This window comes from Nymphalis io, chromosome 28 (assembly GCF_905147045.1).
Source record: "Nymphalis io chromosome 28, ilAglIoxx1.1, whole genome shotgun sequence".
NCBI lineage: Eukaryota > Metazoa > Arthropoda > Insecta > Lepidoptera > Nymphalidae > Nymphalis > Nymphalis io.
In genome coordinates this window covers 8516686-8542441 of record NC_065915.1, presented here as the reverse complement: position 1 = coordinate 8542441, position 25756 = coordinate 8516686, and the positions used below count along the sequence as shown (strand labels likewise).

The window sequence follows — 25756 nt, the reverse complement described above, 5'->3', positions numbered from 1 at the left end:
GTGACCCGGCCGATGGCTCTGTAACAAAACAATTTCGTTAATATATAAAAATGGCTGTTTGTGTATCTGTTTGTGATTAATAGAGTTCGGACCGTTTGAATCACCATTATAGTTGAAATTTAGATGTATGTCTCATGGATGATTTTATAATATCCACTTCGTTGTAACGCCACTAGATGGCGCTGTACCACATTAACAGCCACCTTCCGGGTGTTGCTAGTAAAGTACAAAAGTGTCTGTTGGTCGAAGATATCTCTTCTTAAGAACAAAACTTATTCCAACATGATTCAAAACAGTTACAGTATATAAATGTCCGACAGCTGGGCTAAAACCTCTCCTTCTCAGGATAAGGTTTGAGCTTATTCCACAACCTGCTTCGATGCATGGATTTCCTTCACCGAACACTTATAAATTAAATGTGTGAAAGTCAGTGGAGCTAGCAATCTCGGATACCAACACTGAGCTGACGATATACTTTATTGGCTCAACAATTCAACTGTAATTAGAAGTTATCGTTGGGTTCGTTGAGCGGTACCTGGTCCCCAGTCCCGCCGTGAACAGCAGCCGGTGGCCTCGCACGAGGTACTCCGGACAGCGGGCGAACCTGAACAGCACGGAGGCCCCCTCGCCCGCCCTCAGCACGTTGTTCGGAGACATTATACCCTAAAGCGAAAAATATACCCGTGGTCAGCGATGAGATGAGCAACCCGATGGTAAGTGGTCACCACCGCCCATAGAAATTGACACCGCAATAAATATTAACCATCGCTTACATCACCAATGCGTCACCAACCTTGGGAACTAAGATGTTATGTCCCTCGTGCCTGCAGTTACACTGTTTTAGTCACCAACAACAATGCTATTGCTGTTTGGCGGCAGAATATATTATAAGTGTGTGTGGTAACTGGTGGTAAGGGCATTGTGCAAACCCACCTGGGTAGGTACCACCCACTCATCAGATATTCTACCGCTAAACAGGAATATAACATAAAAAAATAAATATCATTATCATACTTAAGTATTTTACGCAACACCACAAATTATACCAAAATTAAACTATTTAATTCCATTCCGCAAAGTGAGTTTGATGTATGTATTCGTTACCTCGATAATGGCCGTCTGACGCACGTTCCCGACATGCACAGAGAACTGGAACCCTGGGTAGATGGCCGTGGAGTGTCTCAGGACATGCACGGGATGCCTGTTACATTCAATCAAATTTAATTCATGACCGCATTACATATTATATTGCACAGTCTGTGCTAATATTGCTAGCATATAAAAAAAACAGCCAAGATGGTTCAGGCGCCACTGAATTTTCATGTACTTAATTTGTGATTATAATTCATCTCGTACTTTACGATGAAGGAAAACATCGTGAGGAAACCTGCATGTGTCTAATTTCACTGAAATTCTGCCACATGTGTATTTACCAAACCGCACTGGAGCAGCGTGGTGGAATAAGCTCCAAACCTTCTCCTCAAAAAAGGGAGAGGAGGCCTTTAGCCCAGCAGTAGGACATTCACGTGCTGTTACGGATAAAAAAAACACACACACACACAATGTGCTGTGCAAACATATACAAGTCTATAGTCGATTCCAATAGCAAGTAGAGTATATAAGCAACTTTGACCATGAAATTTGGTCGAAATCTTAATATTCTGTGGTATTGACTATGGATTCGCGAAAAATTTAGCGTTTTGGTTATCTGTGAAGTTGTTATCGGAACTTTGTAAGTAAAACTTAAGTGTAACAGTGTCGTGTTGTATATAGAGATATATTGATCGAGAAGTGTTTGTAGTGTATAATACAGCAGAGCTGGTAGCGAATCGCATGGAATCGCATATCTAAGGTTTGCTAATCTTTTAAAAACGAGTAGAGTTTTCTGCTCACCTGAAAGTATATACAGCCTCTAGGGTCGTTTGGGTCTTCGAGGAACACCAGGTCGTCACACACACACTTGTCCTGCGTGTCGCTCGACACGTGCGCGTCGCTGTACTTGCTCCCGTCGTCCGACACGTACACGTTCGTGCACTTCGTGTCCGATGTCTTCGTGAGGCTGTTCTTCACGTTGGCGATGTCCTGGAGGATATTCTTGTTCTGTCTCCTCGCGTTCTTTCGATTCTTCTCCGAAGCTTGCGACGATTGGACTAGTTCTGATATCTGTAACGATGAATTTTGAAAATAAAAAAATATATCACTTTTTTAATTTCGTATAGGTACGCTGGCAAATGACCACCTTATGGTAAGTGGTCGTCACTACCCATAGACTTTGTCACAGTCTTTTAATCACCCCTAACATCGTAATGCGTCATCAAACTTGGGGATTAAGATATTACGTCTCTTGTGCCTATAGTTACACTGTCTAACTCATCTTTCAAACTAGCACACAATAATATTAAGTAATGCCATTTGGCGGTAGACACGTTATTTAAAAAAGCATTTTTAAATCGTTTCAGTACAGTAACAGCCTGTAAATGTCCCACTGCTGGGCTAAGGCCTCCTCTCCCTTTTTGAGGAGAAGATTTGGAGCTTATTCCACCACGCTGCTCCAATGCGGGTCCTGGGGGGGGGGGTTAAATATACGTCGCTCTATTCATCTCACAACTAACAGAACGCAACGCACCTATGATAATTTCGTCGCCCTCGTAGAGTCGCCCTCGCACGAGCAGTCCCCCCACGACGGGCCCCGTCGAGTACCCTACGTGGAAAATTTCGTCTATTTGAAACTCGCACGCCTCCTGTAAAGTGACATAAATTATAACATTTATAATTTAATAAAAAGGATACTAGTCAACTGGGCAAAATATGGTTCACTCACGTCCTCGGGGCGTTGCAGGTCGCGGCGCGGAGCCAGCGCCAGCAGGCACGCGTGCAGCGCGTTGAGGCCGGCGCCGCGCACGCAGCTTACCGGGAACACGGCCACCCTGCCGGCCGACACTACTGTGATTTGCGTTCAACTATATATATATATATCTGATCCGAAACTAAGCAGAGCTTGTACTATGGCAACCAGAAAACTGATATACTATTGTATAGACAATTACACACAGACTCAGGAAAAACAGACATGTTAATGCACACAATTGTCTGTCCTGAGTGGGAACCGAACCCACAACCTTTGGCGTGAAAGGCAAGTATCTAGCAAGGGTGGTTGGCGTAGCTATAGACAATACTATTACCATTACCAATAGTATGGAACTCGTTTTAAGGTCATACATAAGAGTTCACCCAGAAACACTTCGAGTTAAATAAAGGCCTGTGAAGCTACTCACTCCTCATCCTTTTTGATTTCCTCGTCTAGATTGTCTATGGTGTCCAGTATCGACTTTTGCGGCGCAACGCAGTTCCTTGCCATATTCTCGTCAGTTATTAACAGCGGTTTCTGTAATAATACTAATATATACCATTACTTTAAATTTAAATAAATCTATAAATTATACAGCATCCCTGATTTATCATCTCGTGCTCCTTGAAGAACATCGCGAGCAAACCTGCATGTTTCCAATTACAATATATACTAATATTATAAATGGGAAAGTAAATATATCTGTTTGTCTTTTAAACTTTCCCCCCCCCCTGGCTTCTCTTTATGTTATATGTGTGCAATTGGGCCACCTGATGGTAAGTGGTCACCATCACCCATAAGCATTGATGTAAGAAATAATAACCTAGTTTATAAGCTAGTCTTTATAGATGCTATTTAAAATAAAATCACTGACCTTATTAGCGGGTTCCAACAATTGAGCCAGCCTCGCTACAACAGCGTTGATGTTGCTAACCAGTTCACACTTGTTGATGACTGCGAAGAACGGCATGTCCAAAGCAAGCAGAAGACCGATGTGTTCTTCTGTGATGCGAGTTATACCGGCTGTTGCCGAAATCTAGAAATAAAAAAAAACTTTATAGTATAAGTTGATAATATGACTACGGTGCCATCTATAATATTATCTTGTAGCTGAATTAAAAAACTTACAGCCACTGGGTCGCTGTGACCCTGGCCCCTCGGGCCAAAAATTAAAGACACGACAGGTTAGGGGGCAACCCCGCAGCCCGTACCCAGACTGGCCTAGTCCAGTTAGGAGGAACCAACTTTCTCTCTTAAAAAACTTTCATTGTGTTTAAACTCTTACATAGTTTAATTGTAGCAAAAGAGTTTAGTTTTTTGCCGATTATTTTTAGTAGGATCTACAGTTTGAGCCAGTGTTAGGTTTATATATTATTACCTGAATAAATTATGTTGATTTTGAGCTGTTTGTAAAAATGTATTAATAAGATAAGATATTTATTCAATAAAATGAAAATTAACTTTTGGTTTGATATGGGACTCCAAAAAAATCCTTACCTAATAATAATTTGAAAACACGTTATCAGGGCTATAGAAAAAGACTTAGGATACCTAAAATCTGAGCCACCCCCACACTTATGGGGTTTAGTAATAAATAAACATACTTACAACGAGCATGGCGTAGTGAGGGGAGTAACCCGTGAGCCCGTGGAGCGTGGTGCGTTGTAACTTGCTGTGGCCCGCCAGGTCCAGGAAAGACACCAGCTTGGCGCTCCTCTCTCCGATGCGCTCCGCTGTCATCAGCTCGGAACAACCGTAGTTGACGACATTACCCTGATTATATGAATGTAATACATTATATGACTTTCATTTTAGGTATAAGTAATACCGGGTAGTGTTGCATGTCGATAGTCCATTATCGATAAAATCGATAGTTTTGGACTATCGATAATCAATGATTTTTCGATAGTATTGACGTATTGATTTTTTGACGAGCCGGTTGGCGTGGTTGGTAGTTACTTGCCTTTCATGCCAAAGGTCGTGGGTTCGATTCCCACCCAGGACAGACATTTGTGTGCATGAACATGTCTGTTTGTCCTGAGTCTGGGTGTAATTATCTATATAAGTATGTATTTACAAAAGAAAAGTAGTATATGTAGTATATCAGTTGTCTGGTTTCCATAACACAAGCTCTGCTTAATTTGGGATCAGATGACCGTGTGTGAATAATGTCCAATATTATTATTATTTCTATTTAACTTTTAAAGTTTCTCTTCTTTCGAAGAGTTTAAACCGAAAACGCGGGCTGCAGCCAAGCGTTAAGGAGTGTTGATTATATTAAAAACGTTGATGATAAAGTGGATGATGATATAAACTTTTGGGTGATACGGCAGGTGTTAAGGATTATGACTTTTTGAAGTATATGGAGGATATACGCTGGCATTTGTAAGGTGTTCAGACTTTGTGTCAAGGATTTTGGCACGATACCTGTGGATGATAGGACTATTGGGACTATGTGTACTGTTTGTGCTTTCCATTGCGTTTTAATTTCTATGGCGATATCTTGATATTTACTTAACTTTTCAGATATTGTGGTTTGTATGTTATGTGAATAAGAACGGCTATATCGATAAGATAAACGATTCTATTGATTTTATCATGAACGGTAATATCTGGTCTATTATAACAGATAGTTTTGTCAGTTATTATTGTTCTATCCCAGTAGATTTTGTGGTTTCTAGTGTCTAATACACTTTCCGGTTTATATTTGTAATATAGATTCATTTCTGTTATAAGTTTATATTTGTATGCTAAATGTTGGTGTATGATTGCAGCCACTTGATCATGTCGATGCTTATAATCGGTCTATGCGAGAGATTTGCAAGCCCCCGTTATGTGCTGAATAGTTTCAGAGGCTGCGTTACATTGTCTACATAAGTCAGTAGGTTGATTATTATCCTTCATTATGTACTTCCTATAGTTACGAGTTTCTATTATTTGGTCTTGAATGGCGAGCATAAAACCTTCGGTGTCAGGGAACAGTTCACCTCGTTTGAGCCATTCGTTCGACTTCTCTTTGTCGACGTGGGGTTGGTTCAAATAGGCTCGGTGCCTCCCATGCAGTGTTTTTTCAGCCCATGCCAACATTTGTTGTTGTTTACTTATGATATGTTCGTTTACTTGAGTGTTTTTGTCATGTAGGTTTAATGGTGTAAGCTTTTTGTCTATTTCTGTTGCGTGTCTATGTAGAGGTGAGTGTTCGGATTTATCATGGAAGTATGGTCTGAGTGAGAGTATCTGCTTATTGTGTAAATTGTGTATGTCTATTAATCCCCTTCCTCCTTCTTTGCGTGGTAGTGTGAGCCTTTGAATACAAGATTTTGGATGATGTTTCCTATATTTAGTGAAGTGAGTGCTTATAGTTCGCTGCAATTTTTTTATGTCACTTTTTGACCATTGTATTATTCCGAAAGAGTACGTAAGTAAGGGTATGGCAAATGTGTTAATAGCTTTTATTATGTTTTTAGAGTTAAGGTATGTCTTTAATACGAGATTTAATCTTCTTTGCCAGCTAGGTTTTCTGTATGATTTGTTTTGATGGTTGTTTTGTGTTAAGAATGTCATTCTTGCCCCATTACATTTAGCTGCTGTCCATGCTGCACAGTAAATTATTGTCTGTAGAGTGATAAAATCAGTATCAGTGTTTACAAATTTTGTCAGTATCATCGTATCTATGTATTTCATTATTAATGAAAACTTTTTAGAAGTTCTTTGTTTTGGAATGTATGGTCTGCTAGTTGGTTCAGTATCACAAAAATGTTCTAGAGCATGAACGAATGTGTTCTCTATTTCAGTGTTTACTTCTAAGGTCACATCATGATCGTGGGTGATACTTTCTATGTTTTGTTCATCGATAAGGGTTGATGTAACGGAATCAGTGCATGTAACTGTAGTGTTTTGCATTTTCCTAGCTTGTGAGTTTGGTTTAATGCATTGCTGAATTAGATTTGAATGCATCGTAGTGTGTAATATTACTTTGTTCTGTTGTTTGTAAATGTTCATTATCTGTGTCTTCGGTTAGTGTGTGTGTATAATGTAAATCATCTGCTACTTGTTGTTTAATCAGTGTTAATCTATCTTGTTTAATATATTTATTATTTATTATTGCCCTTCGTCGATCCGCTAATCTTTGCTCTGTAATGTGTGTAAACTCTGGGTATAAGATTATAAACTCTTCATACAAATGTTTTCTATAAGCGGTCCTATTAGTCTCTAATTGTGTTATTTTGAAATAAATCCTAATAATTGCTTCATTGCATTCATTTGTCCATTTCATACGTTTTCGTGTTAGTGTGTTAAGGGATGTTTTAAGATTTGTGGCGTTTTGTTGTATCTGAGTTTGGATTACTTGCAATTCTGTTCTAACTTCATCGTAAATCTGATCAATGGTTTCTTGTGATAATAATTTCTTTTGTATAATAGCTCTTGGTAACGTTGGTCACCAATTCTCTGTCTGCTTACTTCCATATGTGGATATTTATCTATAAATTTTATACGTAATGAAGAAAGATATGAATTTGTGTCTGATTCTAAATTTGTAAGATATAGGTAGGTACGTAGGATGAACTTATTCATTTCCATACTCCATTTTTTACGTTTTTTTACGCCACTGGTGGTGGGCACAGGTTCACTGACAAAATTTGTCTCCTGTGCAACATCCGCCAGTTGAGCACCGGTTGATGATGAATTTGGTGAAGATGCATACAAAATTGGTGATGAAGAGGGTATTGATGGGAATAAAGATTTGGAGGATGAATTAGAAGTCTGCGTGGACTCTTCTTCTAACGATGGCTCGTTTGCCTGTATATATTTTTTAGTTTTAGACCTAGTTATCATATTATTCCCACGAGTAGCTAGGGACATAAAAGTCAATCACAGCAGAGCCCTGCATTCACTGTGATAAGGGTAAATTAAATTAGAGGTCCCCTTGTCTCTAAAGTTCGCATACTAACGACTAAGCACCCCCTTAGCCATGGAGCCCTCGGCGTACGCTGTTCCACCTTGGCTTGGGTTGTATCTCTCTTGGTCTGTCTTCTCATCTTAGGCCAATCCAACATGAGTAGCTCTATTGGCATAGCCCTAAGAATCATTGAAGCGCACAGTTGTGCGCTTCCCGGACATATAAAAAAAAAACAAGCCCCACCACGTCGGCAACGTAAAGATACGTCGGTGGGGTATTATCATTATTATTATTATTATATTATTATTGCTTTCTCAAGATAAGTAATGTAGTAGGCCCAGTAACAACACTATTATTAATGAAGTTTTATTAAATCGTTACTATCGAATGAATACCTATGGATTGCTGTTATCAATATTATTAATAATAATAATAATGTCCTCCAGACCGATTTCGGCCACGGTGGCCATTCTCAAGAGAGATTAGCCAACTACGCAGGAGATATTATAGTGCACAAGTGTGTGCGCAAACACAGGTGCACTCCCTATTCCTTAACTCTCATAATCCGATGGGACGGCGACCCGACACGACCGGAAAGAGTTCAAGCGCAGGACCAACGGCTTTACGTGCTTTCCGAGGCACGGGAGTGTACACACTTCCAACTTCCGGACTCCGGGCTGCTACTGAGAATTTTCTAACAGAAAAACCCAATAACTTTTTATTGGCCCGATCTGGGAATTGAACCCAGGACCTCCGGGGTCTGCGGTCTTATATCAAGCCACTAGACCAACGAGGCAGGCAAACGAGTTATCAATAGTATTGTGAACAGAGAGCTATAGTAACTATCGATAATATCGACAATATTGACACAAGACGATACTTTCGGAAGTACCGTAACCGTAACAGCCTGTGAATGTCCCACTGCTGGGCTAAAGGCCTCCTCTCCTCTTTTTGATGAGAAGGTTTGGAGCTTATTCCACCACGCTGCTCCAATGCGGGTTGGTAGAATTCACATGTGGCAGAATTTCAGTGAAATTAGACACATGCAGGTTTCCTCACGATGTTTTCCTTCACCGTAAAGCACGAGATGAATTATAATCACAAATTAAGCACATGAAAATTCAGTGGTGCTTGCCCGGGTTTGAACCCACGATCATCGGTTAAGATTCACGCGTTCTTACCAGTGGGCCATTAAAGGAGTCAATTAATTTCAGTTAGGCTTACAGTGTTAATGTACCAGGAGAACATAAACAGTGTGTCAGTCTCACCGAACGATTAGATTAAAAGAGTCAATTAGTTTCAGTTAGGATTACAGTGTTAATGTAGCAGGAGATCATAAATAGTGCGTCGGTCTCACCGAACGATTAGATTAAAAGAGTCAATTACTTTCAGTTAGGATTACAGTGTTAATGTACCAGGAGATCGATCATAAACAGTGAGTCAGTCTCACCGAACGATTACATTAAAAGAGTCAATTAGTTTCAGTTAGGATTACAGTGTTAATGTACCAGGAGATCATAAACAGTGAGACGGTCTCACCGAACGATTAGATTAAAAGAGTCAATTAGTTTCAGTTAGGATTACAGTGTTAATGTACCAGGAGATCATAAACAGTGTGTCGGTCTCACCGAACGATTAGATTAAAAGAGTCAATTAGTTTCAGATAGGATTACAGTATTAATGTACTAGGAGATCATAAACAATGAGTCTGTCTTACCGAACGATTAGATTAAAAGAGTTAATTTTGACTAGACGTTTGGCGCGGTTAGTAGATACTTGCCTTTTCACGCCGATGGTTGTGGTTTCGATTCCCACCCAGGACAGACATTTCTGTGCATGAACATGTCTGTTTGTCCTGAGTCTAAGTGTAATTTTCTGTATAAGTATGTATTTACAAAAGAAAAGTAGTATATGTAGTATATCAGTTGTCAGGTTTCCATAGCACGAGTTTTGTACGAGCTTAATCTGGGATCAGATGGCCGTGTGTGAAAAATGTCCCAGGACATTATTATTATTAGTTTCAAAGATTTAGAATTAGGATTACGTTGTTAATGTACCAGGAGAACATAAACAGTGAGACGGTCTCACCGAACGATTAGATTAAAAGAGTCAATTAGTTTCAGTTAGGATTACAGTGTTAATGTAGCAGGAGATCATAAACAGTGAGTCGGTCTCACCGAACGATTAGATTAAAAGAGTCAATTAGTTCCAGTTAGGATTACAGTGTTAATGTACCAGGAGATCATAAACAGTGAGTCGGTCTCACCGAACGATTAGATTAAAAGAGTTAATTTTGACGAGACGTTTGGCGCGGTTGGTAGATACTTGCCTTTTCACGCCGAAGGTTGTGGGTTCGATTCCCACCCAGGACAGACATTTGTGTGCATGAACATGTCTGTTTGTCCTGAGTCTAAGTGTAATTTTCTGTATAAGTATGTATTTACAAAAGAAAAGTAGTATATGTAGTATATCAGTTGTCTGGTTTCCATAGCACGAGTTTTGTACGAGCTTAATCTGGGATCAGATGGCCGTGTGTGAAAAATGTCCCAGGATATTATTATTATTAGTTTCAAAGATTTAGAATTAGGATTACGTTGTTAATGTACCAGGAGAACATAAACAGTGAGACGGTTTCACCGAACGATTAGATTAAAAGAGTCAATTAGTTTCAGTTAGGATTACAGTGTTAATGTACCAGGAGATCATAAACAGTGAGACGGTCTCACCGAACGATTAGATTAAAAGAGTCAATTAGTTTCAGTTAGGATTACAGTGTTAATGTACCAGGAGATCATAAACAGTGTGTCGGTCTCACCGAACGATTAGATTAAAAGAGTCAATTAGTTTCAGATAGGATTACAGTATTAATGTACTAGGAGATCATAAACAATGAGTCTGTCTTACCGAACGATTAGATTAAAAGAGTTAATTTTGACTAGACGTTTGGCGCGGTTAATAGATACTTGCCTTTTCACGCCGATGGTTGTGGTTTCGATTCCCACCCAGGACAGACATTTCTGTGCATGAACATGTCTGTTTGTCCTGAGTCTAAGTGTAATTTTCTGTATAAGTATGTATTTACAAAAGAAAAGTAGTATATGTAGTATATCAGTTGTCAGGTTTCCATAGCACGAGTTTTGTACGAGCTTAATCTGGGATCAGATGGCCGTGTGTGAAAAATGTCCCAGGACATTATTATTATTAGTTTCAAAGATTTAGAATTAGGATTACGTTGTTAATGTACCAGGAGAACATAAACAGTGAGACGGTCTCACCGAACGATTAGATTAAAAGAGTCAATTAGTTTCAGTTAGGATTACAGTGTTAATGTAGCAGGAGATCATAAACAGTGAGTCGGTCTCACCGAACGATTAGATTAAAAGAGTCAATTAGTTCCAGTTAGGATTACAGTGTTAATGTACCAGGAGATCATAAACAGTGAGTCGGTCTCACCGAACGATTAGATTAAAAGAGTTAATTTTGACGAGACGTTTGGCGCGGTTGGTAGATACTTGCCTTTTCACGCCGAAGGTTGTGGGTTCGATTCCCACCCAGGACAGACATTTGTGTGCATGAACATGTCTGTTTGTCCTGAGTCTAAGTGTAATTTTCTGTATAAGTATGTATTTACAAAAGAAAAGTAGTATATGTAGTATATCAGTTGTCTGGTTTCCATAGCACGAGTTTTGTACGAGCTTAATCTGGGATCAGATGGCCGTGTGTGAAAAATGTCCCAGGATATTATTATTATTAGTTTCAAAGATTTAGAATTAGGATTACGTTGTTAATGTACCAGGAGAACATAAACAGTGAGACGGTTTCACCGAACGATTAGATTAAAAGAGTCAATTAGTTTCAGTTAGGATTACAGTGTTAATGTACCAGGAGATCATAAACAGTGAGTCGGTCTCACCGAACGATTAGATTAAAAGAGTCAATTAGTTTCAGTAAGGATTACAGTGTTAATGTACCAGGAGATCATAAACAGTGAGACGGTTTCACCGAACGATTAGATTAAAAGAGTCAATTAGTTTCAGTTATGATTACAGTGTTAATGTACCAGGAGTTTTACAGTTTTAATCTAACCGTTCGGTAAGACCGACACACTGTTTATGATCTCCTGGTACATTAACACTGTAATCCTAACTGAAACTAATTGACTCTTTTAATCTATAATTGAATTATAATAATAATGTCCTCCAGACCGATTTCGGCTACGGCGGCCAATCTCAAGATTGATTAGCCAAATACGCAGGAGATATTATAGTGCACAAGTGTGTGCGCAAACACAGGTGCACTCCCTATTCCCTAACTCTCATAATCCGATGGGACGGCAATCCGATACCACCGGAAAGAGTTTAGGCGCAGGACCATCAGCTTTATGTGCTTTCCGAAGCACGGGAGTGTACTTATTTCCAACTTCCAGACTCCGGGCTGCTACTCAGAATTTTCTGACACACAAATTATGTTTAATATTATTGTAGTTTAATTAATATCGATACCACAGATAGCTATAAAAATTTTTTAATTAATACAAATCATAAAAATTCAATGTCATATCGTCTAAAGTAAAATCGGCATTAAATAATCCGATCATTGATAGTTAGATATCGTAATGTTATATAAATATGTATCATTAACTTAAAATTGCAATTTATAAACAGGAACTGGATATATCATTTAATGTACAAAGTTTAAATACAAAAATATGAAAGCTAATTTTGGTTTACCTCTTGAGGTAGTGATTATATTAATGGCGCCAAAATTGTAATTCAAAATGGCGTCATGACGTTTGTGTTTTTAAAATGCTAAGCATGTTTTTTTTTTTTTTTTTAATAAATACAAAAATTATTTTACCGTACAACATTATTGTTTTAAATTTTTAATCAATTGTTATTGGAGTCTTACATATCAGCGCGGCTTAATGCAAAAGTAACATCGGCATTGTAAGAGCTACCATTAACAAAAAAAAAAATATACAAACCTAAAGATTTGTTCCTTGGGGCGTGATTATCATTTTAAAAACAGGTACGTTATATATGTATGCATATAAATATGTTATTTCATTTAAATAGAAAATAACTAGTGTATTAAAGCCACAAGAGTAGACAAAGGCAAATTAACAACCGACATTGAATTGGCGCGATATCATTGGTCGAGATTTTGAGTTATCTGTGATATTCATTATGGATTTGCGAAAAAATTGCGTTTTATTCGAGAAAGTAGTTAAACTGAGCTGTTAGCGACTATCACGGGATATGGAAATATAAAGTTAGTTTATATTTACTCCTACGATTGGAATATACTATATTAAAATAAATACTATATTTTCAATTATAAAGATTTATAACCTTTTACTGTTGCGATTTCTGTTTCTCTTTTTTAATTTCGAATAGGAAGGCTAATGTAATTTTGGTGGTAATTCTCCACCGCGTCATTGGCGTTTTAAGAAATATTAACCATCATTTATATTGTCAATGTGCCACCAACATTGGGAACCAAGATGTAATATCCATTGTGTATGTACGTTATTTCATAAACCTAGTTATATAATTGTTTAATATTAACTAGAAATTGGATGTATTATATTGTCATATATATATAAGCCTTTATATATTGCAATATTATTTATACATAAGCATAGACGTTTTGCATGTATGTTATATACGTAATAAAAACTCTGACACTGATTAATTAACTGACTGAATAAAAATGAGTTATGAGTGAAAATTTGCTCGATCACGTATGATGCTTTATTAAAAATTTGTCCGCTAGTGTTAAATATATGAAAGTTTATATGGATGGTCCACATTTTTTTTATACAGTGTTGCCAACTTGGGGGTTTTACCCCTAAATAAGGCTATGTCAGATGAAATCAAATAGGATATTTTCAGGTTAGACATTTTTTAGGAGGAACATTTTTTAAAGAAATTTTCTCCGGGGATTAACTCTTCAGTTTCATTTAATTGAGTATATTTCAAGTTTACTAATGCTACTTGCAGTACTTGATTTGCTTTTTTTTAACATCATATTATAAATGTATTTTGTATTTATTTCAATTCATCCGTCAGGAGGATGCTTCTAAGAGGTTGGCAACACTGTTTTTATGTAACATAAAAATACTATCATCGTTTGTCGTTTTTTGTAATTTAATCCGCAAGGCGAAACGCCCCCCACGCAATCATGAAGTGAACACGACAAGAAAACTGGTTACAGATACAATTAATATATTTAATTTATCTAGAATATTCTAGAGAGATCTCGAATTTTACATTGGAGCCGTGTTCTATAGAATTCATGGTATGTACGGGAAGGTTTGCGTGACCCGGCCGATGGCTCTGTAACAAAACAATTTCGTTAATATATAAAAATGGCTGTTTGTGTATCTGTTTGTGATTAATAGAGTTCGGACCGTTTGAATCACCATTATAGTTGAAATTTAGATGAATGTCTCATGGATGATTTTATAATATCCACTTCGTTGTAACGCCGCTAGATGGCGCTGTACCACATTAACAGCCACCTTCCGGGTTTTGCTAGTAAAGTACAAAAGTGTCTGTTGGTCGAAGATATCTCTTCTTAAGAACAAAACTTATTCCAACATGATTCAAAACAGTTACAGTATATAAATGTCCCACAGCTGGGCTAAAACCTCTCCTTCTCAGGAGAAGGTTTGAGCTTATTCCACAACCTGCTTCGATGCATGGATTTCCTTCACCGAACACTTATAAATTAAATGTGTGAAAGTCAGTGGAGCTAGCAATCTCGGATACCAACACTGAGCTGACGATATACTTTATTGGCTCAACAATTCAACTGTAATTAGAAGTTATCGTTGGGTTCGTTGAGAGGTACCTGGTCCCCAGCCCCGCCGTGAACAGCAGCCGGCGGCCCCGCACGAGGTACTCCGGACAGCGGGCGAACCTGAACAGCACGGAGGCCCCCTCGCCCGCCCTCAGCACGTTGTTCGGAGACATTATACCCTAAAGCGAAAAATATATCCGTGGTCAGCGATGAGATGAGCAACCCGATGGTAAGTGGTCACCACCGCCCATAGACATTGACACCGCAATAAATATTAACCATCGCTTACATCACCAATGCGTCACCAACCTTGGGAACTAAGATGTTATGTCCCTCGTGCCTGTAGTTACACTGTTTTACTCACCAACAACAATGCTATTGCTGTTTGGTGGCAGAATATATTATAAGTGTGTGTGGTAACTGGTGGTAAGGGCATTATGCAAACCCGCCTGGGTAGGTACCACCCACTTATCAGATATTTTACCGCTAAACAGGAATATAACATAAAAAAATAAATATCATTATCATACTTAAGTATTTTACGCAACACCACAAATTATACCAAAATTAAACTATTTAATTCCATTCCGCCAAGTGAGTTTGATGTATGTATTCGTTACCTCGATAATGGCCGTCTGACGCACGTTCCCGACATGCACAGAGGACTGGAACCCTGGGTAGATGGCCGTGGAGTGTCTCAGGACATGCACGGATGCCTGTTACATTCAATCAAATTTAATTCATGACCGCATTACATATTATATTGCACAGTCTGTGCTAATATTGCTAGCATATAAAAAAACAGCCGAGATGATCCAGGCACCACTGAATTTTCATGTACTTAATTTGTGATTATAAGTCATCTCGTACTTTACGATGAAGGAAAACATCGTGAGGAAACCTGCATGTGTCTAATTTCACTGAAATTCTGCCACATGTGTATTTACCAAACCGCACTGGAGCAGCGTGGTGGAATAAGCTCCAAACCTTCTCCTCAAAAAAGGGAGAGGAGGCCTTTAGCCCAGCAGTAGGACATTCACGTGCTGTTACGGATAAAAAACACACACACACACAATGTGCTGTGCAAACATATACAAGTCTATAGTCGATTCCAATAGCAAGTAGAGTATATAAGCCACTTTGACCTTGAAATTTGGTCGAAATCTTAATATTCTGTGGTATTGACTATGGATTCGCGAAAAATTTAGCGTTTTGGTTATCTGTGAAGTTGTTATCGGAACTTTGTAAGTAAAACTAAAGTGTATATAAGTAGTTAAGTGTGACAGTGTCGTGTTATATATAGAGATATATTGATCGAGAAGTGTTTGTGGTGTACAATACAGCAGAGCTGGTAGCGAATCGCGTGGAATCGCATATCTAAGGTTTGCTAATCTTTTAAAAACGAGTAGAGTTTTCTGCTCACCTGAAAGTATATACAGCGTCTAGGGTCGTTTGGGTCTTCGAGGAACACCAGGTCGTCACACACGCACTTGTCCTGCGTGTCGCTCGACACGTGCGCGTCGCTGTACTTGCTCCCGTCGTCCGACACGTACACGTTCGTGCACTTCGTGTCCGAAGTCTTCGTGAGGCTGTTCTTCACGTTGGCGATGTCCTGGAGGATATTCTTGTTCTGTCTCCTCGCGTTCTTTTGATTCTTCTCCGAAGCTTGCGACGAGTGGACTAGTTCTGATAGTCCCGCGGCGTAGCCCCCCGGCCGCGCTAGCAGCAACATGCCCTGCCGCAGTCCCGGCGGAAAGCGCCCCAGGCCCAGCGACGCCGACTGTCCCGCGCGCACGCTGCCGCACGGGACGCGGTTGCGGTATATCGTGCGCACGGATATCTCCGCGAACTCGCCGGACTCCAGAGGTCCTGGGGGAGGGGTGTTAAATATACGTCGCTCTATTCATCTCAAAACTAACAGAACGCAACGCACCTATGATAAGTTCGTCGCCCTCGTAGAGTCGCCCTCGCGCGAGCAGTCCCCCCACGACGGGCCCCGTCGAGTACCCTACGTGGAAAATTTCGTCTATTTGAAACTCGCACGCCTCCTGTAAAGTGACATAAATTATAACATTTATAATTTAATAAAAAGGATACTAGTCAACTGCGCAACATATGGTTCACTCAAGTCCTCGGGGCGGTGCAGGTCGCGGCGCGGAGCCAGCGCCAGCAGGCACGCGTGCAGCGCGTTGAGGCCGGCGCCGCGCACGCAGCTTACCGGGAACACGGCCACCCTGCCGGCCGACACTACTGTGATTTGCGTTCAACTATACATATATATCTGATCCGAAACTAAGCAGAGCTTGTACTATGGCAACCAGACAACTGATATACTATTGTATAGACAATTACACACAGACTCAGGAAAAACAGACATGTTAATGCACACAATTGTCTGTCCTGAGTGGGAACCGAACTCACAACCTTTGGCGTGAAAGGCAAGTATCTAGCAAGGGTGGTTGGCGTAGCTATAGACAATACTATTACCATTACCAATAGTATGGAACTCGTCTTAAGGTCATACATAAGAGTTCACCCAGAAACACTTCGGGTTAAATAAAGGCCTGTGAAGCTACTCACTCCTCATCCTTTTTGATTTCCTCGTCTAGATTGTCTATGTTGTCCAGTATCGACTTTTGCGGCGCAACGCAGTTCCTTGCCATATTCTCGTCAGTTATTAACAGCGGTTTCTGTAATAATACCAATATATACCATTACTTTAAATTTAAATAAATCTATAAATTATACAGCATCCCTGATTTATCATCTCGTGCTCCTTGAAGAACATCGCGAGGAAACCTGCATATTTCCAATTACAATATATACAAATATTATAAATGGGAAAGTAAATTCCCCCCACCCCCCACCCCCCCGACTTCTCTTTATGTTAAATGTGTGCAATTGGGCCACCTGATGGTAAGTGGTCACCATCACCCAAAAGCATTGATGTAAGAAATAATAACCTAGTTTATAAGCTAGTCTTTATAGATGCTTTTTAAAATAAAATCACTGACCTTATTAGCGGGTTCCAACAATTGAGTCAGCCTCGCTACAACAGCATTGATGTTGCTAACCAGTTCACATTTGTTGATGACTGCGAAGAACGGCATGTCCAAAGCCAGCAGAAGACCGATGTGTTCTTCTGTGATGCGAGTTATACCGGCTGTTGCCGAAATCTAGAAATAAAAAAAAAACTTTATAGTACAAGTTGATAATATGACTACAGTGCCATCTATAATATTATCTTGTAGCTGAATTAAAAAACTTACAGCCACTGGGTCGCTGTGACCCTGGCCCCTCGGGCCAAAAATTAAAGACACGACAGGTTAGGGGGCAACCCCGCGGCCCGTACCCAGACTGGCCTAGGCCAGTTAGGAGGAACCAACTCTCTCTCTCTTAAAAAAAACTTTCATTAATAAGACGTATTGCTCGATAAGGGTTTATAAATATGATAAAAAATTGTGTTTAAACTCTTACATAGTTTAATTGTAGCAAAAGAGTTTAGTTTTTTGCCGATTATTTTTAGTAGGATCTACAGTTTGAGCCGGTGTTAGATTTATATATTATTACCTGAATAAATTATTTTGATTTTGAGCTGTTTGTAAAAATGTATGGGAACACGTATGGGAACTAGTAATAAATAAACATACTTACAACGAGCATGGCGTAGTGCGGGGAGTAACCCGTGAGCCCGTGGAGCGTGGTGCGTTGGTACTTGCTGTGGCCCGCCAGGTTCAGGAAAGACACCAGCTTGGCGCTCCTCTCTCCGATGCGCTCCGCTGTCATCAGCTCGGAACAACCGTAGTTGACGACATTACCCTGATTATATGAATGTAATACATTATATGACTTTCATTTTAGGTATAAGTAATACCGGGTAGTGTTGCATGTCGATAGTCCATTATCGATAAAATCGATAGTTTTGGACTATCGATAATCAATGATTTTTCGATAGTATTGACGTATTGATTTTTTGGCGAGCCGGTTGGCGTGGTTGGTAGTTACTTGCCTTTCATGCCAAAGGTCGTGGGTTCGATTCCCACCCAGGACAGACATTTGTGTGCATGAACATGTCTGTTTGTCCTGAGTCTGGGTGTAATTATCTATATAAGTATGTATTTACAAAAGAAAAGTAGTATATGTAGTATATCAGTTGTCTGGTTTCCATAACACAAGCTCTGCTTAATTTGAGATCAGATGACCGTGTGTGAATAATGTCCAATATTATTATTATTATTATTTCTATTTAACTTTTAAAGTTTCTCTTCTTTCGAAGAGCTTAAACCGAAAACGCGGGCTGCAGCCAAGCGTTAAGGAGTGTTGCTTATATTAAAAACGTTGATGATAAAGTGGATGATGATATAAACTTTCGGGTGATACGGCAGGTGTTAAGGATTATGGCTTTTTGAAGTATATGGAGGATCAGTGACGTCACGAACGGCGGTGTCAGCTGATTCGACTCCTAGTTTTTTTGTTGATAATAAAATATTTTAGTAGTTTCCGATATAATCAATCCGTATTACTAGATTACTTCAGTATCAGTTTATAGTATTCTTTTTTTTTTTTTTTATATTCGCCGGGAGGGCAAATGACTCTACTCCACCTGATGGTAAGTGGTAGTAGAGTCCAAACGCGACGACGGCCAGTACAGACGGGAAAAACGTTCTGCACTAGCCGCCTTCGCCTTGCCGGCCCGCAAGATGCCTCTTCACGCCTCGTTTGAAGGAACCCGGGTTGTAAGAGGAGGGGAACACGTGAGCTGGTAAGGAATTCCATTTTTTGGAAGTGCGACAAAGAAAGGAGTTGCCAAATTTCTTTGTACGCGATGGAATTGATGTCACAGTTAGGCGGTGACATCGAGAACCAGCTCGCGTGGACTTAAGAAGGAAGGGGGAAGCAGGGATTAGAGAGAATAATTCCTCAGAGCACTCGCCGTGATACAGTCGATAGAAAGCGCTCAGTGCTGCTATCTCACGACGCAATTGTAAAGGTTCAAGGGTGTTTGTGACCTTTACGTCGCCAATAATGCGTGCGGCACGTCGCTGCAACCGGTCCAAGGCCTCAAGTAGGTACTTAGCGGAGCCATCCCAAAGGTGCAAGCAATATTCCACGCAAGACCGTACCTGTGTTTTCTACAGCAGGCACAGTTGTTGTGGCGTGAAAAAGCGCCGCATCTTGTTCAGAACTCCGAGTTTCCGTGAAGCTGTTTTTATAATAGCCTCGATGTAATCCCTTGGACTAAGGTCGCAGCGAACGTCAATCCCCAGCATGGCGATTTTGCTTTGCATCACCAGCGGAGTACCACAGAGGGAGGGAAGAGGGGAAAATGTTGACTTTTTCGCCGTGAGAGCGCATACCTGTGTTTTCTTGGCATTAAACTCAACAAGATTATCAGAGCCCCATTTGGCGATGAGCTCTAACGTCCTATCGAGTTCAATGACAAGATTCTCCCGCCTCTCCTCAGTTTCCGCCCGCCCAGCCACTGCGCGTCCGTGGTATCCACCATGCACTGTACTATCATCTGCATAGCAATGTATGTTCCCAAGGGAGAGCATATCATTGATATGCAAAAGAAAGAGTGTGGGAGATAGCACAGATCCCTGGGGGACCCCAGCATTCACTACATAGAATTGTGAAGCGCTACCATCTACTAAAACACGAAGGCTACGCTTGTGTAGGAAGCTGGCAATCCAGGTGCATAGCTGAGCAGGCAGACCATATGCCGGTAGCTTGGAGAGAAGACTTCTGTGCCAGACCCTGTCGAAAGCCTTGGAGATATCGAGGCTGACAGCCAACGATTCTCCATGCTTGTCGATAGCTTCACCCCAGAGGTGTGTTACGTACGCTAGAAGATCACCTGTGGACCGTTTTGGTCGAAACCCGTACTGACGATCATTAATTAGACAGTGATCTTCTAGGTAATGGATCAGTTGGTTGTTTAAAATCCGTTCCATCACCTTACAAAGTACTGAGGTGATAGCTATTGGCCGATAATTTGCCGGGTCAGACCGATCCCCTTTTTTGGGAACCGCTTGCACATTAGCTCTTCTCCAAGCCTCCGGCACACTTCCCGAAGAGAGAGAAAGTTGGAACAGTTGGTTTTTCACGAACGGCGGTGTCAGCTGATTCGACTCCTAGTTTTTTTGTTGATAATAAAATATTTTAGTAGTTTCCGGTATAATCAATCCGTATTACTAGATTACTTCAGTATCAGTTTATAGTATTCAAATAAATTTAAAGTGATAAATTACAGTGAAGTAGTGTTTTGAAGCAAAAACTCTGTATCACAATCAGCTGTTCGTTTGTGTTTACCCTCCTAATAAAGCAATAACTAAATATAAGTAATTGAACTATAAAAATAGTGAAACAGTGTGTGTGTTATAATCTGGATACACAACTTTTATATACAGGTTTCATTTTTATTAATATTCATATTTAGTGAAAATAAACAAATTACACAATAGTTGTACAAAATATAATTATTAAGACACAAGAGACTTAATCTATAGTGCCACCTAGTAGTCATCTCGAGAACTATTATATGTAATCAATACGACATTATGGCAAATAAATGTCATCATTGTGGTAAATTCCTGTCTGCGTCAGATGGCGCTAAGTGTACGAAATGTCCATCAATGTTCCATAGGGCTTGCGTAAATCTCAGCCCGGAATCTCGTATCCCCCAAAAATGGATGTGTCGTAGTTGCAAAAACAATGGTTCCATTAAATGTTTGTCGGCTTCTTCCTCCCTTGCTAACGCTGAAAGAAATGATGAGGAACTTAACGCAAATTCGTCCGATGAATCCTCTCTGGTCCGAGAAATAAAATTGTTAAGAGCCGAATTAGCCATGGTCTCTGGAGAGATGACATCTTTTAGACTCGAGCTAGCCAAATTAAATTCCTGTATCACAGAATTTAATAATCGCGTGGACATTATTGAGGAGCGTTTATCTTCATTGGAGCAGCAGAAAGCAGGTAGCAGCCTGAACCGGGACGGTATCTCTCATGAAGTAGTTGCTCAACTTCGTTCTGAGCTTAATGACCGGGAGCAAGAATGCTTCTCTAATGATCTGGAGATATCAGGCTTGGCAGAAAAGTCCGGAGAAAATGTGATTCAAATTGTCACATTGTGAGCGCGCAGCGATCGGGTCCGCGTCGCGATACTTTGAGTAGCGGCGAGTAGCCGCGCCCGCGTCCTATCACTGTACGGTTGACGCGGCGCGCATTGCGCGATGATATGTTACGAGCGGCGCGTGTACGACGAGGCGCCGACTCCTCGAGCGTTATAGACGGAGAGCCGCGCCGTTTCTACCGTTTCAATGAGCGCCTTACGAAATTAAATAAATTCATATTTTTCAAAGCCAAAGAAGAAGGCCGGAATAAAGGTTGGAAATACATTTGGACGAAGGGCGGGCGCATTTATGTTAGACGTACCTTTGATGCCCCAGTGCACCGAGTACGAGGAGAGGGTGACATCAAAAAAATTTTTGGAGACAGCTAAATTTGAATTTTAAGAGTTTCTTTATTCTAAGTTACTTTTATTATAGATACTATGTTGTTTGCTTCAAAGCTCTGTATCGATACTCTAATGAAAAGTTTTTATTACTGTATTATTGTAAATTATTATATTTAATTATTTTTAAATCTAGTAATGATATGATGAAAAACATTTTACCTTTTGTAATTTTAAATATTTATGGCAATTTGCATTATTATAGTTTTATTACAAAAAGTGGTGTGACATTCAAAAGCTCCCATGTGATATACATTGAAATAAATTATTTTAACATATCTTTAAAGCCATCCAATTACGTTTTTCTAATAATTTTAAAATCTTTAATATTAGGAACTTTATATATAAGTATATGTGCATATACGAGAACAATCACGTATACATCATGTTTATATATGTGTAAGCCTAATTTTATAAGCATATATGGGTGTTTTCAATGGTACTTATCTTCCAATGCATTTACTGTTATAGTACACTATAAATGGGGGGCGTAAAAAATATTAAAATTGGATTTTTAAACCCTGGTTCACTTAGTACACACCACGAAGAATTATTAGTTGCCTTAGAACGACACAACGTTGACATTTTGGCTCTTAACGAGACATGGCTTCGGGGTGGAGAGGAGGGGCGCGCACCGAAGGTCGCGGGTTACCGTCTGTGTCATATACCCAGACCGGAAACAATGCGTTCGCGTGGCGGCGGTGTAGGATTTTATATCAGACGAGGGCTGTCTACACAGATTCTCAAATATCCAATTGAATCTAGGGTTGAACAGATGTGGCTTAGGACTCGGCATAGTAATAAAACTATTATAATTGGTACAGCTTATAGACCACCATGGTTAAACGTGCAAGAATTCCTAGATGCTTTAATCGAATCGATTGCGTCTTTGCCCCTTTATGATTATATTATTTTATTGGATAATTTCAACATTAATCTCCTGAATAAACAAGACAATCACTCAATCCTTTTTAACAACTTTTTGGATTATTTTAGCTTAATACAACACGTTTCCGAGCCGACACATTTTACTAGCCATAGCGAAACGTTGATTGACCTTGTCTGTTCAAATATAAACCATATTAAGGTTAATGTCGATTATGTAAATAGTCTGAGTAGTCATTCTTTCCTTTCATTTGAGCTTAATATTGTGAAAGAAAAAATTCGCCCGAGGAAAAAGCTATTAAGACCTATTAGAGATATAAACATAGACCAGCTTAAGGTCCTGTTGGAATGCATTGACTGGCATACATATTCTAATCCCGATTATTGTACAGATTTTCTCGTTTCTCATTTTACAACTAACATAATGCATATTTTTGACACCTTAGCTCCCCTTAAAACCATATATATAAGACATAATCATTACCCTTGGATTACTTTTGCTATTAAACGTATGATGAAATGTCGCGATGAAGCTCATTGCAAATTGCGTATAGATGAGAGTGAGGCCAATAGAGAAAATTATAAAAAAATGAAAAAAATTGTAGATGATGCAATTGCAAATGAAAGAAATGCCTACTTTAACTCATACATTAATTGTAATTTAAAAAAACTCTAAAGTCATGTGGAAACATTTTAAAAACCACCTTGAGGTAAAACCTAATTCGGATCTAATCTTACCTAGTCATCTTAACGATCCTCAGGTTATAAACAATCATTTTCTAAATATTCCTGGTAATGATTATGTCTCCCCGCAAATTATTCAAAAGTATTCTTCATCAAAATTCTGTACAGAAACCTTCCACCTAAAAACCGTTAATGAAGATACTGTGTCAAAAATTATCCATAAGCTCAAATCGAACGCCATCGGTAAGGACGGAATCTCTTTGGACATGATTTTGATGACACTTTCTTCCTCCCTCCCTGCTATAACAAAAATTATCAATAAATCTATTCAGTCTAGCAACTTTCCTGTCCTATGGAGGGAGGCTCTTATTAAACCTATACCAAAATTGAATAATCCAGTTTCGTTGTCTGATTTGCGTCCTATCAGCATACTCCCATGTTTATCTAAAGTACTGGAAAAAGTAGTCTACATCCAACTATCTGAATTTCTAGAAAACAATAATATCCTACCTGATGTTCAATCTGGCTTTAGAAAGCATCGTAGTACTACTACCGCACTCACCACGGTTGTAGATGACATACTTAGTGCCCAGGACTCCGGTAAAGTTACCCTGCTGGTTTTGTTAGATTACTCTCGAGCGTTTGAAACTATAAATATCTCTTTACTTGTTGCAAAACTGGCGTACTATGATTTTGATAAAACCGCTATAGATTGGTTTTCAAGTTATTTAACTTATAGAAGACAATCAGTGGAATTAATAGGTGAAGATGGCACTATAGCGTGTTCTCCGTGTCGTCCAGTAACACGAGGCTTGCCCCAAGGCTCAATCTTGGGGCCTTTATTATTTATATTATATACGGCGGACGTAACGAGTTGTATTATAAATAGTGATTGTCATGTTTATGCGGACGATTTACAAGTTTATACATCATTTCACTTGTCGAACCTAGAGGCTGCCGTTAAAAACTTAAATGATGATTTAAATAGAATATTTGCATGGTCACAATCCCACACCCTAGTTTTAAATGCGAGGAAGACTAAATATATGATATTTGGCACAAACAAACAAATTAAACAATTATCTAGTTATAGCCCTATTATATCTATAAACGATGAAATTATTGAAAGAGTCACCGAAGCTAAAAATCTAGGCGTCATTATGGACGAAAACTTGCGTTTTGAAAAACAAGTAAATAATACCGTTCGTAACTGTTTTTACCGTTTAAAATTACTGTACCGTGTACGAGAGTCTCTATCAAACGAATTACGTCTTACACTGTGTGAGTCGCTGGTGCTGTCAAAATTAAATTATGCCGATACAGTGATTGGGCCACGAATGCTTGCTCGCTCAAAAACGGCCATTCAAAAAGTACAGAATGCCTGCGCTCGTTATTGTTTTAACATTCCGCCACGTGCTCATGTAACGCCTTACATTAATGAAGCCAAATCTTTAAGGACTGACTACCGCGGACAATTGCATTTCGCTTTACTTCTATTCGGAGTCATAAAATCCAAATCACCAGGATATCTCTATGATAAGCTTTTGTGGTCATCGGCCGTAAATTCAACTCACTCTACCAGGGCGAATTCCTATTTGCTGCTTGTGCACCCACATCGTACTGCAGCCTTTCGTGGAAGCTTCAAATACGCCGCGACCAAATGTTGGAACAATCTGCCGCCCCCACTTCGTAACCTAAAATCATTGCATACGTTTAGACTAAGATATAACTTATATTTATTTAACCTACAGACTGAACTTTAACTTTCTTATTCACATATTCGTGTATATTGATAATAAATAATTCATAGTATACAAAATTGAAAGAAACATGTTTGACGATATAATTATTTAATTAAAAATGTACCTATAATTGCATGGCCAATTTGTTTCATGCAGATTGTTCATGTCATATTGGTTGCGGAGTGTCTTCCTCCACTGTAGGTTTTTAGGAATACCATTATCGCCGTCTCTAAACAACAGAAATTTGGGCATAAATATATTTTATTACTAGCTGTACCCGCGACTTCGTCCGCGTAGAATTTAACAAAAAAGTTAATCATTTTTATTATAATTTTTTTTCTAAAATAAAAGCAGCCTTAGTTATTCCTTATTACATCAGC

The 25756-nt window shown here is 39.3% G+C and overlaps 1 protein-coding gene across 1 annotated transcript; it reads right to left on the bottom strand.

The window, feature by feature from the left end:
• Window positions 1–13931: 13931 nt before the first annotated feature.
• On the bottom strand, window positions 13932–16622 carry LOC126778987 (GTP-binding protein 2-like). Its single transcript, XM_050502735.1, has 5 exons — window positions 16486–16622; window positions 15976–16421; window positions 15173–15268; window positions 14604–14731; window positions 13932–14086 (listed from the first exon to the last, which is right to left on the bottom strand). Exons 2-5 carry the CDS (start codon window positions 16282–16284, stop codon window positions 14044–14046), a joined length of 576 nt encoding a protein of 191 aa, XP_050358692.1. The 5' UTR covers window positions 16285–16421; window positions 16486–16622; the 3' UTR covers window positions 13932–14043.
• Between the last annotated feature and the right edge of the window lie 9134 nt (window positions 16623–25756).